This window comes from Tachysurus vachellii, chromosome 10 (assembly GCF_030014155.1).
Source record: "Tachysurus vachellii isolate PV-2020 chromosome 10, HZAU_Pvac_v1, whole genome shotgun sequence".
Taxonomy (NCBI): domain Eukaryota; kingdom Metazoa; phylum Chordata; class Actinopteri; order Siluriformes; family Bagridae; genus Tachysurus; species Tachysurus vachellii.
Window position 1 is genome coordinate 24,776,446 of NC_083469.1, and position 16,523 is coordinate 24,792,968.

At 37.8% G+C, this 16,523-nt stretch overlaps 1 protein-coding gene across 1 annotated transcript; it reads right to left on the minus strand.

Moving 5' to 3' along the window:
- Window positions 1–4,888: 4,888 nt before the first annotated feature.
- Window positions 4,889–14,501, minus strand: fut9a (fucosyltransferase 9a). Its single transcript, XM_060880464.1, has 3 exons — window positions 14,175–14,501; window positions 11,878–12,053; window positions 4,889–11,791 (listed from the first exon to the last, which is right to left on the minus strand). The coding sequence occupies exons 2-3, from the start codon at window positions 11,894–11,896 to the stop codon at window positions 10,704–10,706; spliced, it is 1,107 nt and encodes a 368-aa protein (XP_060736447.1). The 5' UTR covers window positions 11,897–12,053; window positions 14,175–14,501; the 3' UTR covers window positions 4,889–10,703.
- Window positions 14,502–16,523: the final 2,022 nt, after the last annotated feature.

Sequence of the window (16,523 nt, forward strand, 5' to 3'; positions counted from 1 at the left end):
ATTTTGTTTATATAATAATCCCAAGGAAGTCATAATCCCTGTCTTAGCTCCAGACTGGAACAATACAAAATGTGGAAAAGAAAAAAGGGGATAAATACTTACTAGTAACTGGATCAACAGTGACATTTGTTTGAGTTTTATGAACCCCTTGTTATGTTGCAACAAGTGCCAATATTTTTGCTTGTAAACATATAACCCGATCAGTTACCGTTTTATTTGCTGCAAATATCTGACATTTTGATTGCACCGTGTCCTCCGACACTCGATGCCCGTCTGTGCCTGTAGGCGGTCGCTAAAGGCTTAGCATGAACCGTTGCCAAAGGCTGACTGCGTGCCAGGCGTCTTACTATCCACTGACACTGCTTCGACTTGGCCGAGCATCAGCTGCACCGAGCTGTGAACTAATTCTGCGTCGCCAGATTTTCAAGAGACGGGAATTCTACATCGAGGGATGAATAAACAACAATTCAGCCTGAAAAATACAGCATGAGTTTTATGTTGTAATTAAAGCATTCAGTGAGCTGATTATTGCATTTACAAGCTGTTTCGAGAAACACATCATTGTTTCAGTGCGATGAGAGCTAAAGATAGGAGCTAATTTAAAAAATACTTGTATCATTTTTTTAGGAGAGGAAAAGAGGTAGAAAATAGCTCAGTAATGCAATTCATCAGTTTAATCTATCACATTTTACTTGGGGAGATCATTTTTCTCAATAGAAGAGCTTCTATTAGACCTTCTACACTTTCCTTTCTGGCTCCTTCACGTTTCTTTTCATCTTTACATGCATGTTAAATGTTAAAATGAACGTGCCGTGTTTTTGACGCGGACATGCGATCTTACCCGTCATCGCTCGGCTTTTAACTCCCGTCAGTTATGCAGCTGCTATCTGATTAATCTGTGTGACTGGATTACGTATATCTACTGTCACAATAAACAAAGGTACACAGTCTGAGTTGCTAGGCATCATTGATACTGAGCTGTAGTACTTTGTCATTGTCATTGTGAGTATCTCTCATGTGTGTGCATGAGATCCCTATTTTGAATGGATCTAGTTATTTTGAGTGGATCTTGTTATTTTGACTGGATCTTGTTATTTTGACTGGATCTTGTTATTTTGACTGGATCTTGTTGTTTTGACTGGACCTTGTTATTTTGACTGGATCTTGTTATTTTGACTGGACCTTGTTATTTTGACTGGATCTTGTTATTTTGACTGGACCTTGTTATTTTGACTGGATCTTGTTATTTTGACTGGACCTTGTTATTTTGACTGGACCTTGTTATTTTGACTGGATCTTGTTATTTTGACTGGACCTTGTTATTTTGACTGGATCTTGTTATTTTGACTGGACCTTGTTATTTTGACTGGATCTTGTTATTTTGACTGGATCTTGTTATTTTGACTGGACCTTGTTATTTTGACTGGACCTTGTTATTTTGACTGGATCTTGTTATTTTGACTGGATCTTGTTATTTTGACTGGACCTTGTTATTTTGACTGGACCTTTCGACTGACCTAAAAATACCTGCGATTTCAAGCTCAAGCTTAAATTCTTAACAAAAATGAGAACCGACTTATCTAGAGTAGTCTACGAATACATTAACATATTCAAGTGGATTTATGAACTTGATAAAATCATTAAAATATTCCAAAGATCAGCTACAATAGTTGGAAACCATGGAAACTATAACATAACCTTGAGCACATTATCTACAGCATGAAGCATGATGGTGGCCTGAGACTAACACTTGGCTTTGTGGTTACTTTTCTGATTAATGGCATCTTAATCAGGACACTGATTTTTGGTGAATGGCCACCTCACTTCTTCTACAAAAACATTTTTTTGGAAGCTAGATCTATAGAAACTTTTAGATTATTTATTTATTTGTTTGTTTTAAGTATATTTTAAGAATGCTTTATTTATATTGAGTTTTGCGAACTGGACGAGGTAGGTGGGGGTGGGGGGCTTGTGAAGAGATCAGTTTAAAAGAGCGAGACGTTTAAAAAGTACGATTCGTTTGTCTCTCGAGTGATTATCATTTGAAGTATCAAGAGACGTGAGATGAAGCGAAACTCCACCTACGTCTCATTGTCACTGAGAGTTACGTGTCTACGCGAGTTGGACGGAATAAAGGAATCTGATGATTTTTTGACATTCAAACGAGCGACACTAATGCATGAGCTTCTTCGTTCTGATTATGTGCAACAAGAGCAGCGTTTCACAGTTTAACATGCCCAACAGATGCTTAAGCAGGCGCTGACAGCATAAGTGGAGAGCCATTGACTTGAGATCGGGTGACTGTACCGGCACAATCCGCTCGCTCGGAGTCAAGTAATGGCCGTCTGGAAAGGGATACACTCAGGAGAGATGGAGGACAAGGAGGCACATTCGCAAAAACCTTATGATCCTGCAGAACTGTAAACCTCTTCAGAGACTCCGGAGACAGGTCCAGACCCCCTCAGAGCTGCTCACACAGAGAGTGTGGGACAGTGACAGGAGACGCCAGGGTCATCAGCGAGCTTGTCATCTCACTGAATAAACTAACAACACTGCGCTACAGCTTTGAGAAACCATGATGAGGTTGAGACCATTGAGTTTGGTTTAGGTTGGTAAATAAACATAATAACAACGAGTTTCATTTATTTTTATTCACAGTATGTATAGTACTGTATGTACATCTATACCTCTTTAACCTCTTTTAATCAAGAAGATTAAATTCAGAAAAGGTGCTTTCCCAGAAACGGTTCCTGGACTACTTCTGGCTGTTCCAAATTGTCCCTAGATATGAATCATTGCGTAAATCTGTGTATCCTCGGTTCTTCAGTTCATTGGTTTTCCTTCACTGGCGTCCAGAATTCCCACCTCACACCCAGTATTCTTCTAATAGGAACTTAAACTAAAATGGTACATTTTTATTAAGGGTGCCAATAATTCCAGACGTCTACACATCTACAGTCCACACAGGTATTCTGGAAAATTCCCACTTTCTATGCTGTACTTACATTAATAAACCAAGTAAGCAACATTATCAACAGTTAAGGTTCCAATGTTCCAAAGGTTCCAAGCTTGGAATGTTTGTAAGCTAGCAAGCTAAATCATGTTAATTTCTACATGTTTCTAAGTATGTTGCTATGACTGTTCACTTCACTGTTTTAGACATTGCTGAAAAGAATGTTGTGTCTGAAGTCTAGACAATCAGCATGTTATTTTGACTGGATCTAGTTATTTTGACTGGATCTAGTTATTTTGACTGGATCTTGTTATTTTGACTGGACCTTGTTATTTTGACTGGATCTTGTTATTTTGACTGGATCTTGTTATTTTGACTGGACCTTGTTGTTTTGACTGGATCTTGTTATTTTGAATAGATCTAGTTATTTTGTCTGGACATTGCTATTTTGAATGGATCTAGTTATTTTGACTGGATCTTGTTATTTTGACTGGATCTTGTTGTTTTGACTGGATCTTGTTATTTTGACTGGATCTAATTATTTTGAATGGATCTTGTTATTTTGACTGGATCTAATTATTTTGAATGGATCTTGTTATTTTGACTGGATCTAGTTATTTTGACTGGATCTTGTTATTTTGACGACATTGTTTTTTTGACTGGATCTAGTTATTTTGACTGGATCTTGTTATTTTGACTGGATCTTGCTATTTTGACTGGACCTTGTTATTTTGACTGGATCTTCCTATTTTGACTGGACCTTGTTATTTATTAAATTCTACACTACTACGAGTATCTTGTAAGTTCAAAAACAGGTCATAAAGTTCAGTAAGAAGTTCAGAAGCTCAAAACACAAGGAGAACCTTTAACTGCAGATGCCAGTTACTCGCGTCTCCAAAAACAGGCAGAGAATTTGGCTGCTTGCAACGGCAATATTGTCTCCTCGGTGCAGTTTGTCAGCTTACAGTATATGTGTCGAACTATTTATACCAGCTGAGATGTGGCTGAAAAATCACACAGCTCATCTCAGGCTCTCAGAGCGTGCTGTTTAATGCTCAGCACCTGTGATCGCTCGCACATAATCACTTTCGAATTATTTTTAGAGTTCTCTAAACCACTTCAGACTCCTGTAGGTCACTGAAAATGAAACAGCACAGGCTGCGTTGCTCAATTCCCAAACTCGATGGGTTCTTCTTCAATGGGTAAAACGGGCAATTATACAAAACTGACTTGTCAGAAAGTGATCCATTATCTATAATAGCAGCTCTGAGAAAATATTTCTAATATGTTATCGTTTCTATGGCAACAACATACACAGGGACTTATATGGTGGACGCTTTTTTAAAAACACATGCAGTTGATCATATGGTGACTTTTATATTGCATAAGTTTCTTTCTGTCAGATTTTATTGTACTTAGATGCAATTTTTAATAGTTTTTATACCACCATCATTAAACACAACCCCTTGCCTCAGATCCTGAAAAGATTCAGGGATACAAAACATGGACTGATCATGTATTTTTTTTTTTCTTTTATAATAAGCAATATAGTTTAACATGAATTCAATAGACAAATAAAAACTAAATAATCTGATTATAAATTAATTACAAGGTGAGTAAATATCTCATAGGAGTGTACCAGTATACTGCAACATGTATAATCCTAGTGTCATGGTTACACCTAATGACTATAATTCCCATCAGCCCCAGCACGTCACATTTCCCCATTGACCTCACCTGAGTCTGGTTTCTCCCTGATGAGCAGCCTTATATACGTTCCTGTGTTTCATCTGCAAGTTTTTGTTGATGTCGAGTGTGTTTTCTTGCTGTGTTTGCTCTGGTCTTGTTTAAATGTTTTTTTTTTTTTTTTTACTGTTTGAAGCAAACATCATCATGTGTATGTAACTTCATTTCTGAAAACAGCAATTCTGCAAATTTACTTTAAATCAGACAATTTATTTTCAGGACACTACATACATCAGACATCTAAATCATTTGGCAAATAATGTTTTGGTAAAATTTCTTGCCATGATTGGTTCAGAAAATTCATCCAGTTGCACATGTCAAATGCATAATGCATAGAGAAACGCTCTGTATGTTGTATATGATGCAGCATTGGTGCTCGGTTGGAGAAACACACACACGCACACAAACAAATATATGAACACCCTGAATGTAAAGACAGTTTGTTAAAGGGAACCAAGACCTCACAGAGAGAACTAGATAGATTGCGGAGAAAAAAGAAAGCAGGACGATCCAGTGGAAAAGCAATAACATCCTTTTTCACATACTGTAGAGTTTGTATTCAAACACAAGACCAGGTATAAAAGTTGTTGTGGTTTTTTTTTTTCACTTCTGTTCACGTCACCTCTAAAGACTTCCTTTGAGTCAGAGTTCAAGCACAAAACGCTGTGCAGTAATAAATAAAGACTGTCCGGAATCCGTTCACATTTTACTCGGGATTATTGTTTTGCTCGCAAGGATGTCCTGATAATCAGCTTTCACGATCGAAATTTGCCATTTCCTGTTTGTCAGTGCTTGGGTTTGTGCTTAAAGCATCCAGCAGTTGTAGTTTCGATCTCCTCACACGTCATGGTGTCCATGATGAGAACAAAGCTGCTTTTCAGTGAGCAAACTTTACAGATTGATCAAAAAAACTTGTGTCGTTTGTGAGTGTGTGTGTGTGTGTGAGAGAGAGAGAGAGAGAAGTGACACCTTTTCTCCAAAAAAGGTCTTGCATTGAATCAACATTATATCATAAAATACAGACACAACACAGACACCATAAGCAACTGCACTGTTAAATAGCATCAGCTTGAGGAAAGTAAAGAAACAGCAATAATAGAGCACATTAATGCATTTATGTAATAAAACGGGAATCCAAAACATGTGGGTCTTCACTCTGTACCTTAACGTTGGCCTGCACTAGATCTCTGGCTCTTTGTGGTTAATGTGTTTATGGGTGATTCCATGACTGCATTTTATGTTCCAATGATGTTAAATTCAGACACAGGTAAAGTTTCCTTTACAGCAAATAGAACTTACAAAACATCATTCAGACTCCGATCACATCACAGCAAAACTGTACTGTTGACCAACCGAGCCCAACAAAATAGCAGTTTTTACTATTCCAACCCAACCAAACTGTCTTGGTGTAAATCCTAGCTTAATCTCAGCAAAGCAAACGTGTAATTTGTTTATCCCAATCTAGAAAAACTGTATTCTTGCCCAATCTAACCAAACAAAACTGTACTGTTGTCCATCTCACTCACTCACTCACTCACTCACTCACTCTCTCTCTCTCTCTCTCATTTTCTACGGCTTATCCGAACTATCTCAGGTCACGGGGAGCCTGTGCCTATCTCAGGCGTCATCGCGCATCAAGGCAAGATACACCCTGGACGGAGTGCCAACCCATCACAGGGCACACACACACACACACACACACTCATTCACTCACACAATCACACACTACGGACAATTTTCCAGAGATGCCAATCAACCTACCATGCATGTCTTTGGACCGGGGGAGGAAACCGGAGTACCCGGAGGAAACCCCCGAGGCACGGGGAGAACAAACTGTATTTTTACCAATCTCAGCCCAATAAAACTACATTATTGCCTAGCCAAGTCTAACAAAACTATATTTTTATCAATCTCAGGCAAATAAAATTGTAATTTGTCCATTTACCACCACATCTACACTTTCCCTACAAATATAATTTTTTCTTTCTATTTTTTAATAATTATTTCCCAATTATTTTAAGTTAATTATTTAAAGTCTAATTTTTCTTAATTCATTTTTTTGATAATTGTCTGATGTTAACTGAAAAGTTTAATCCCACTACACAGATTAGGGATTAAAACAAATTCATAAATAATAATAATAAAAAAAGATTCACTAAACCTTATACTCCTTAATGTTAATGGACGCTAGTTACACATATTTTGCCAATTCTGTAACACATCCATGTAAAAACAGTCAGAAAAGTCAGAATAGTTTTTTTTTTTTTTTTTAAGTCGGGTTAAAACTTGTTTTTTGAATGTTTGAATGCATGTTTTGTTATGAAAAGCAATCATGGAATCTCCCCATTAGCATTGAGCTAAAAATAGCAGAAGAAATCAAAGCACAGCACCTTAGAAAGGTGTGTGAATTCTTATGATATCCCTTTGTAAATTTATCATACATTACTTTTAAGATTATCCAAAAAAAAAAAAAAAAAAAAGCCTTTCACAGTACAAGAAGATCATTGAAAAACAAACAATGAAAAGAAAAGCTTTGGCACTGAACACGTTTGCTAAGCTAGTGTCTATGAATTGAATAGAGCAGTCTCGAGCTACATTTCACTCTTCATAAGAACAATATCTAAAATAAAAGTCCATTGACTTTCTCATTAACGTCCCCCGCAGAACACAGGGCCTCGTATCCTAATCTCTTACGAATGTGTGTGAGTAATGTGCAATCCAACACACATGCATACATTTGCATAATAGACTTGTGCTCTTGATTTTTTTTCACTCTGCTAGTCCAAAATAAAAGCACCAGAGTGCCATAATGGAGTGGTGTGATCATGTACCATGTAAAAAAAATGAATTAAAATGCTACAAAAGAATTATGATATACCAGCGCATATAATTTGGCAATGCATTCCTTTCACTGGATTTAGCTTTTGCTAGATTTTAGTACTAAATTCATTGTTTATGAGAGAAAATAGATAGAATTCTGTAACTGAAATCTAGAAATATTATTCATCCCTCTCAGTAAGGTCAATTCCTCTGGCATTCGAATTTCTAACCGAATAGAAACGTGAGCAGTTTATTGATTTATTCTTGGTCTAGCGACTAAAGAAATAAATGCATATTGTTCTAGTGGATGAGACCTTTTTTTTTTTTTCCCCGGCCCGAACAGATGAAATATTTACACGCTTTAAAATGGAAAGAAGGACACAAAGTTGATAAGTCTGTAGAGGTTAAAGCCACATTCGTTTGCTGTTTGCATCGTGGAATAGCTGCACATCCGATTGCAGGAAATACGAACAGCCATTTAAACGAGTTACAAATAACATCTAAACAAAAATGTCGCCTTTAGATGGTATTTAATGTCGACTTTTTTTTTTTTAATAAGAACTCCTTTTGTTCGTTCATTTTCAACCAATCACTGATATATAGCGTAACGCAGAACTCAGAATATGACTCCTGTGATTTTTTGTGCAGTTACGCCGCATCAATTTCACTTTATGTCGCTAGCTAACTGATTTGAAATGAAGTAAAAACGTAGCAAGCTAATATGAAGTTTATGAACTAGTAACTAGATCGAATAGGGTTGCGATGAAGAACGACGGGTTTTGTTTCGATTCCAAAAAACCTCTACAGCTCTCGATTTACGGACAACTTTTATTTATTTTTCTTGCGCTAGCTACCTTTCCTGTTGATGTGTGCTGCTAGCAATAAACTCCTTGTGCTTAATATGTTTATCAGGTCACTTGTATTGTAACAAGATTCTGCAGTTTCACCTCTAGATATTTTCTTGATATTTTTTGCAAAGTTTTGCTTTGATCTTTATTTGTTAACTATTGCTTGTTCTTTAGCGCAACCACGTGTAGTACGGTATGAGAAATGACAGAATCAGTATTGATGAAGCTCTAGTTTGTAGGATGACAGTAAAACCTGTGATCTTGTCTTCGCTTGTTGTTACACTATTAACTCTCCCAACACGTACGTTTCTGACGTACGATGACGTGTCGTGTGTTTTTACGTACATTGTTAGGATTGCACAGCACTAGTGCTGGTGATAAAAGCGCACATTGTGGCTGATTAATGAATAATAACAGCGCACCGATGCTTTAGCAAGATCGTTACACTTCCATGACTGTGCAAGTAACATCCAAAGGGAAAAAAAAATCTAATTCAGACACTACACTAATCACATCAATGGACAACACACATCTGTAAACACTTCATACTTGACAAATACCACACCTACACTATATTACAGTGAAATAAATAATCTGCAGTTTGAATAGTTCCTGTTCAACACTTATGTTCTCTCTTGGAGTCATTCAGTCAACCGGATGTGAACACGGAATGACAATTTGTTTAAACAAAAATAATAAATAAAAAAATCATCATCGACATATGATAAACAAGGCATTAAGGAACCAAAACAGTCACGAAAGGTTACCACATAATAAAAAATATGTTCTCTGCATTCAAATGAATAAATAAAGGAAAGTGCACAGCATGACTATCAAAATAAAGTAATATCCGCTTCATTTTTACAAAAATAAACCAGAGCAGTCTAAGCAGATAACGCTGATCCTTGTACGTTTTAATTTACCATATTTTCCAGGCAATAAATTCCACTGAAGTATGAGACGCGTCCCTAAAATTCTGTATGCTTCACCGTGTTAGCAACCAGTTTAACTGGATATTTTTGAAATGCATTTCCTCTGAAATGGTGCTCATATTCATTCATCTTCTACCGCTTGTCTGAACTACCTCGGGTCACGGGGAGCCTGTGCCTATCTTGGGCGTCTTTGGGCATCAAGGCAGGATACACCCTGGACGGAGTGCCAACCCATCGCAGGGCACACACACACTCTCATTCACTCACGCACTCACACACTATGGACAATTTTCCAGAGATGCCAATCAACCTACCATGCATGTCTTTGGACCGGGGGAGGAAACCGGAGTACCCGGAGGAAACCCCCGAGGCACGCGGAGAACATGCAAACTCCACACACACAAGGCGGAGGCGGGAATCGAACCCCCAACCCTGGAGGTGTGAGGCGAACGTGCTAAACACTAAGCCACCGTGCCCCCCTGGTGCTCATATTAAACAAGGTTATTTTTTGCATTGCTTGAGATCAGCTGTTTGCTTTAGCCCTGATCTTAATCCCCACCTCAGTACTGCCTCAAAATATCCCTTAAGTCTGCTTTATATTGTGAAGTATCAGAGGTTCTATACAGTAGGTGTATGTTAAAGTTTCTTATATTGTACAACATGACGTCAATAATATCTGTAATATCAGTGCTACAGGTCATATTTTATTGCAACAGTGCTACAGTGATTCATCAACAACATGTGACGGCGTGTGACACAATGGACACAATGGCACTGAATCTGCTGCTTGGGAAAATATTATATTAAGCAATTGATAACCAAGAAAGTAACTGGCCAGTGGTTTGGCTGTTTAAGTATTCCAACCAGGTAAATTTCTTTCTTTTCTGAAGATATGTTTATCCACAAGGTAAAAGTTAATTATCCCTCAACAGTTGGTATGTGTAGTGCAGTTGGCAGTGGGATTAAATAACATGCACTACATTTACAAAATTAAAGCACCATCTGCTTTACCCAGTCACACCAAACGATGACTGTGTTTGGTGTTTCTTTGGTTTTGAATCTAATCTTTCAACCATAAAAAAATTAACAGACTGGTAATAACCTGTTATAGACACTCCGTATTTGGACCAATTAAACTTGCACAATGTAAAACAGACTTTTGTCCATCCTTAGGTCCATCTCTAGGGTAACACTGGGAATGTGACAGGTTCGAGAATAGAAGTTTGGAGGATAACGGCTTAAAAATAGAAGCATTCCCAAATGGGCATGTTCAAAAATATTAACATGCATGGCAGTTTGTTGTACTAGTCTTACATCATAAAGGGGGTAAAAATGTGTCTTATAACCTGGAAAATATGGTATCAACCTTTTACATCGTTTGCAGCCAATCAGCACATATCCAGATTAACCCCAGTACCATTTGTCAAGATTATTAAATGCCTTGTACTCATTGTGTCTTCTGACATAATCACATGCAAGACAAGTGTGTTCAGCCCAGAAATAGGCTTTCTTTACCTTAAAGTGTTTACGCCAGTCAAAGTACCTCAAGTAAAGTTCCTCGCTCTTGTCCAGTAATAAAAGGTATGCAGCCAGATCTTTTGGGGAGGAGAAGTCGTCGACGTGGATGAAAGCATCACCCTCGACAAAATTTTGATAATTCTCCCTCGGTGGGCCCAAAACTACTGGCACCGTACCAACTGAGAGTGGGTTGTACAGTTTCTCCGTGATGTAGTCCTTGTGAATCGAGTTCTCAAATGCCAAGTAGAATTTGCAGCTGGCAATGGTAGGGAAGTAGTCCTGGTCCGATATGTACTCGCCGAACGCTTGGCCGTAAGCGTGGATCTCCACGTGCTTGTACAATTCATTGTAGTACTTCACTCGCACATGATCCGGGTTCCAGTTGCTCACAATCCAGCAGATCAGCTTGTTCTTGCTCGGGGGTACAAAGCCTTCCTCGCCTTGGGAGGCAACAATGGCGCCGTAAGGCACTTCAATATCAGCGTCCTGACGGTAATTCAGGGTCAGGTTGAACAGGTTCTCGATGCCAGGTAACTGGGATGAATGTGATGGTGACTCGAGGTTCATCCAAATCCATTTCTGAAGAGGAGGCCGATACGCTGGTGGCATGTTGGATAGATCGGTGCTAATATCTCTGTGGTGGATGACGACTGCATCGGATTTGTTATAAAGGTTGCGATCGGCAGTTATAAAACAGTTGTCTATACTAAACAGGGAGCTGCACACGTTCAGGTCGTAAGTTTCCCCAAACGGCCAGAGCCAGACGAGCACCGTGGTCTGGTTCTGCTCACTTCTGTTGGACAGGAGGCTCTTTACTCGAGCCGTGGATGTTTCTGATTCTACAGGGCCCGATAACCAGCTAGTGGACGGCTTGAGGTACATCAAAAACAGAGTCACAAAACAGCCCAATAAGAAGGTGCCAAGCATGAGGGGTCGCAGGATCCTGTGTGTAGGTGCAGATGGCATACTCTGGCCTTTAAAAAAAATTCAAAGATATAACATTACTATAGCAGTAAGTGTGAAAAATGAGACGTGATCAAATGATTTCTTAAATGCTTACCTGGTAGTATTGCAGTCATTCAGAAAGGATTTTGCAAAGCAGGTGCTTCGATCAATGCTTTTTTTTTTTTTTCAACAGTAACAAAGCGAAGTATAGCAATGAAGAGTCAAACACATTTGAATCTTCGTTTGGTCCTGTCTTGGAAATGTGTTGAAAAGTTTTCTCTGTGTAGTTCCCTATTGAAATAATAGAATAATAGAAACAATAATTACTTTATATCCTTTCTTTGCACCAAGAAGTGTTAAATACTTTGCTTTCTCTTTAAAACACCACTTTCCATTGCAAGGGTCAAGGGTGGTTCTGGTAACTCCAATCTGGACAAGGTACAGGGAGCTCCATCAGGCTCCATCAGGCTTGTAACAATGGAAAGAGACCTAAGACCAGATCCGAGATTTGGCCCTCAGGGTTGGCTTGGGAATGACTGGGGATTTAACAGAAATCTGTAGCTGGGGTTAAAGAAGTACAGAATGAGTCCCTGACTGATATATTTTTTAGTACACTTTTTTGGCCACAAGTGTCAGAATGCTGAAGGCTTTCTGCATGCATTGGTTTGCAATAGGAAAACAAACAACATGACACACTGAGGATTTCAGGCCAAGGTATTGTCCATGGACTGAGGAAGTTGTTTAGGGATTCACTCCTACAAAGAGCTTTATTTCAGAATAAGCTTTTTGTTAATATGTCAAACAAATTACAGGTGCTCTGTTATAGGAAATAAACGAAGGGATGGTGTCACATAGCCTGATGCAAAGCAGAGTTAGCTGCTGTGTTGCATACTCCATGCTCCATTGCATACATCCCGATGGGAGGGATGACAATAACGTTTGATTTCACTTGAGTAAATGGGAACACTGCCATCCTCAGGAAGCAGTGATAGGTTGCACTGTATAATGAACATATAATGATTTTTTTTTTAAACAATACCAAACAATGAATCATATTCACTACATGTTGTCCATGATCAGTTTCAGGCCGAAGTTATTCAGCTCAGTTTATTTAACAACACTGAAAATGCAGCAATTGATTAAAAAAGTGACAAATGCTTTGCAAGATCATTAACCTAAATCATTTCCTTCTTTTCTGTCTTTGCACATTAGCGTGAGAAGAAAATACTATACAAATTACATTCTCATTCTCTCTCTCCACCTATCCTCTCTCTCACCCTCTCTCACACCCTTTCCTTCTCTCTCTCTCTCTCTCTCTCTCTCTCTCTCTCTCTCTCTCTCTCTCTCACACTCTCCCTCTCCTTCTCTCTCTCTCTCCTTCTCTCTCTCTCTCTCTCCCTCTCCTTCTCTCTCTCTCTCTCTCTCTCTCTCTCTCTCTCTCTCTCTCCCTCTCCTTCTCTCTCTCTCTCTCTCTCTCTCTCCCTCTCCTTCTCTCTCTCTCTCTCTCTCCCTCTCCTTCTCTCTCTCTCTCTCTCTCTCTCCCTCTCCTTCTCTCTGTCTCTCTCTCTCTCTCACCCTCTCTCACACCCTTTCCTTCTCTCTCTCTCTCTCCCTTTCCTTCTCTCTCTCTCTCTCTCACACACCTGATATTTGATTTGAACACCATCTAAAGCTTCTGACCCGAATCTGCATGAATTTATGCATTGTGCTGCTGTCCCATGATAAGATGCAGACATGATGGTACAAACAGACCAGCACCAATGTACGATACAATCCATCACAACATCTTTGCAGTCTGTGTTTTTGCAGATCCTGTATACAAACGACACTGAGGACAGTGCTTTGTATTTGTCCCATGCAGTGGATTCACGTGTAGGAGGAAATAAATAAATAAATAAATAAATAAATAAATAAATAAATAAAAACAAATGACACCAGGAAGCATGGCACGGACAGCATTTCATTATCATAAGAGCACCAGCCATTTCATTAGCTACAGCTCATAATTATAAAGCGATATGCTGTTTGCACTGCATGATGGTTATATACGCAAATATTACGCACATATAAAGAAATATTATTTTGCATGCTCTATATATATATATATATATATATATATATATATATATATATATATATATATATATATATATATATATATAAATATATATTAGTCAGCTGCATCCTTTACCTATCTTTTGTCTCGTCCGAATTGCGGTCGTGTACATTTGCATCATTTCAACAGCAATAACGCGGAAAAAAAAGGTCGCATCCTCACGTGCGCGTTTTCCTTTTTCCCTGTTCAATTTTTCCCCGCACACAAAAATGAGCCTAATAATAATAATAATAATAATAATAATAATAATAATAATAATAATAATAATAATAATAATGGGGACAAGCTGTACTCACCATCGTCTTGTGTTCGCTAAAAGAAAACCTAAAGGAGAGAAAGGAGCATCATCATCATCATCATCATCATCCGTCCATTTCCATCTCTGCAGCTCTCCCACTCAGCCAAGGTGGGCTAACACTGCAAGCCCCGAGCCAGCATCGCCAAGCCATGCTGTTTATCTGCGTCTCCGAGCATCACATGCCATGAACACTGACATACAGACATATCGCTGTGTGGTGTAGATGAAGGAAATGCGTCCGTAGTCCTTAGGAGCGCTCGCGCGCGTGCGTGCGTGTGTGTGTGTGTGTGTGAGTGTGTGTGTGTGGGTGAGTGAGAGAGCGAGCGAGAGAGAGCGAGAGAGTGAGTGAGAGGGCGGGCGTGTGTGTGTAAGAGAGTGTGTAAGTGTGTGTGTGTGTGTGTGTGTGCAAGTGTGTGTGCTTGTCCGTTAGCTCTCCACTGCGGTCGTGTGAAGCTCAGCTTGCTTTGCGCTCTCACGCAATAATGAAAAATGAAATAAATAAAGAAACAGGAGGAAGCACATAGACCTTGATGTCCATATTATAGATTATATTATAATCTGTATTCCCTAACAAAGTAATAAATACTGTTAAATAATAACGGGTCTAATTACAGGTTTGGCATTATTATTATGATTATGATTATTATGATCATTATTATTATTATTATTATTATGATTATTATTATTATTATTATTACTACTACTACTACTACTACTACTATTATTATGATTATTATTATTATTATTATTATTATTATTACTACTACTACTACTATTATTATTATTATTACTACTACTATTATTATTATTATTATTACTACTACTATTATTATTATTATTATTACTACTACTACTATTATTATTATTATTATTATTATTATTATTATTATTATTATTATTATTATTATGATGATGATGATTATTATTACTACTACTACTACTACTACTACTATTATTATTATTATTATTATTATTATTATTATGATTATTATTACTACTACTACTGCTACTACTACTATTATTATTATTATTTTTATTACTACTACTACTACTACTATTATTATTATTATTATTACTACTACTACTATTATTATTATTATTATTATTATTATTATTATTATTATTATTATTATACTTAGTGACACACATTCCCCAGTGACCACAACCTCTTTTTTTTGCTCTATTCATTGCCCATTTTTTTCCTGCCAGTTTGGTGGATGAAAATGAAAGAAGTTAATTTTTCACGCTTTAAGGCTCTAATAGATGTTACTGACCTAAATGGAACAAGGGGTAAATATCATGGAGAGTAAACAAGAAGCAGCTCCTTATCAAGGTTGCTACAGTATGAATACAAGCACTGGAGCTCTTCAGTAATATTCCCCAGTTACTGTGTAACCGGCTTTACATGTCTGTTGTTTTAACAATAAATCCAGGTCGATGTTAAAGCTTTGAATGAATGTACTGCACATTGACCTATCGTTGAGTGTGCCAGTAAAGAGCCAGCTTTTACCATGAGTGTGACCAAATGACTCGATGGCTCTCTGACTTTGGACATAACAAAAATGTTTTATTCAAAATGCTAGAATAATAAATAATACATAACGGTTAGTCATTTGATGAACGGTCAATTTGTGTATTCATGACCTTTATAGCCTAGTTTTTTTGGGAAAAAATTCTGCTTTTTATGTAAATGTATTAAAATGTATTTATTTATTCTTTCAGGAAGTGAATTTCAGGAAGTGCTTATCCAGGGAACACTGCGTTCAACATGGGAATACATCATGGATATGACTCATGCATAGGACAAAGATGATCTCATTTTCCGTACAGTCTCGTGTGATTAGTTATTAGAAAATAAAACATATTTTTCATTGGTTTGATAGGCAAATCAAGTAAGTTCCACATTGTGGGCGTTCTCCACCTGCACTGTTTATCCTTATCCATTAAAAAAACCCTATATCTAAACATGAGACTCACAGCAGCAAATCGATCGAAGATCATTCAGTATCAATGAGAGCTGAAAACGTCTGTCGTCATGAGAGACGGCAAACTTTGGAGACTAGACATAGCTGTCACAACGTAGAGAAAAAGAAGAGAAGAGAAAAAGTAAAGTCTTATGCAAATATGGAGACTCAGTGTGGTCACTACATTTACATGTACATTCGCATTTACATTTGTGGCATTTGGCAGACGTTGTTATTAAGAGCGACATACAAAAGTTTGTATTAGTGCATACATTAACACTTATTTCCTCTGTTTGTTTTTATGTATTAAGACAGTCTTAAAGTCTTGAAGACAGTCAGTGACTCAGCTGTTCAGATGTCTAGAGGAAGTTCGTTCCACTACC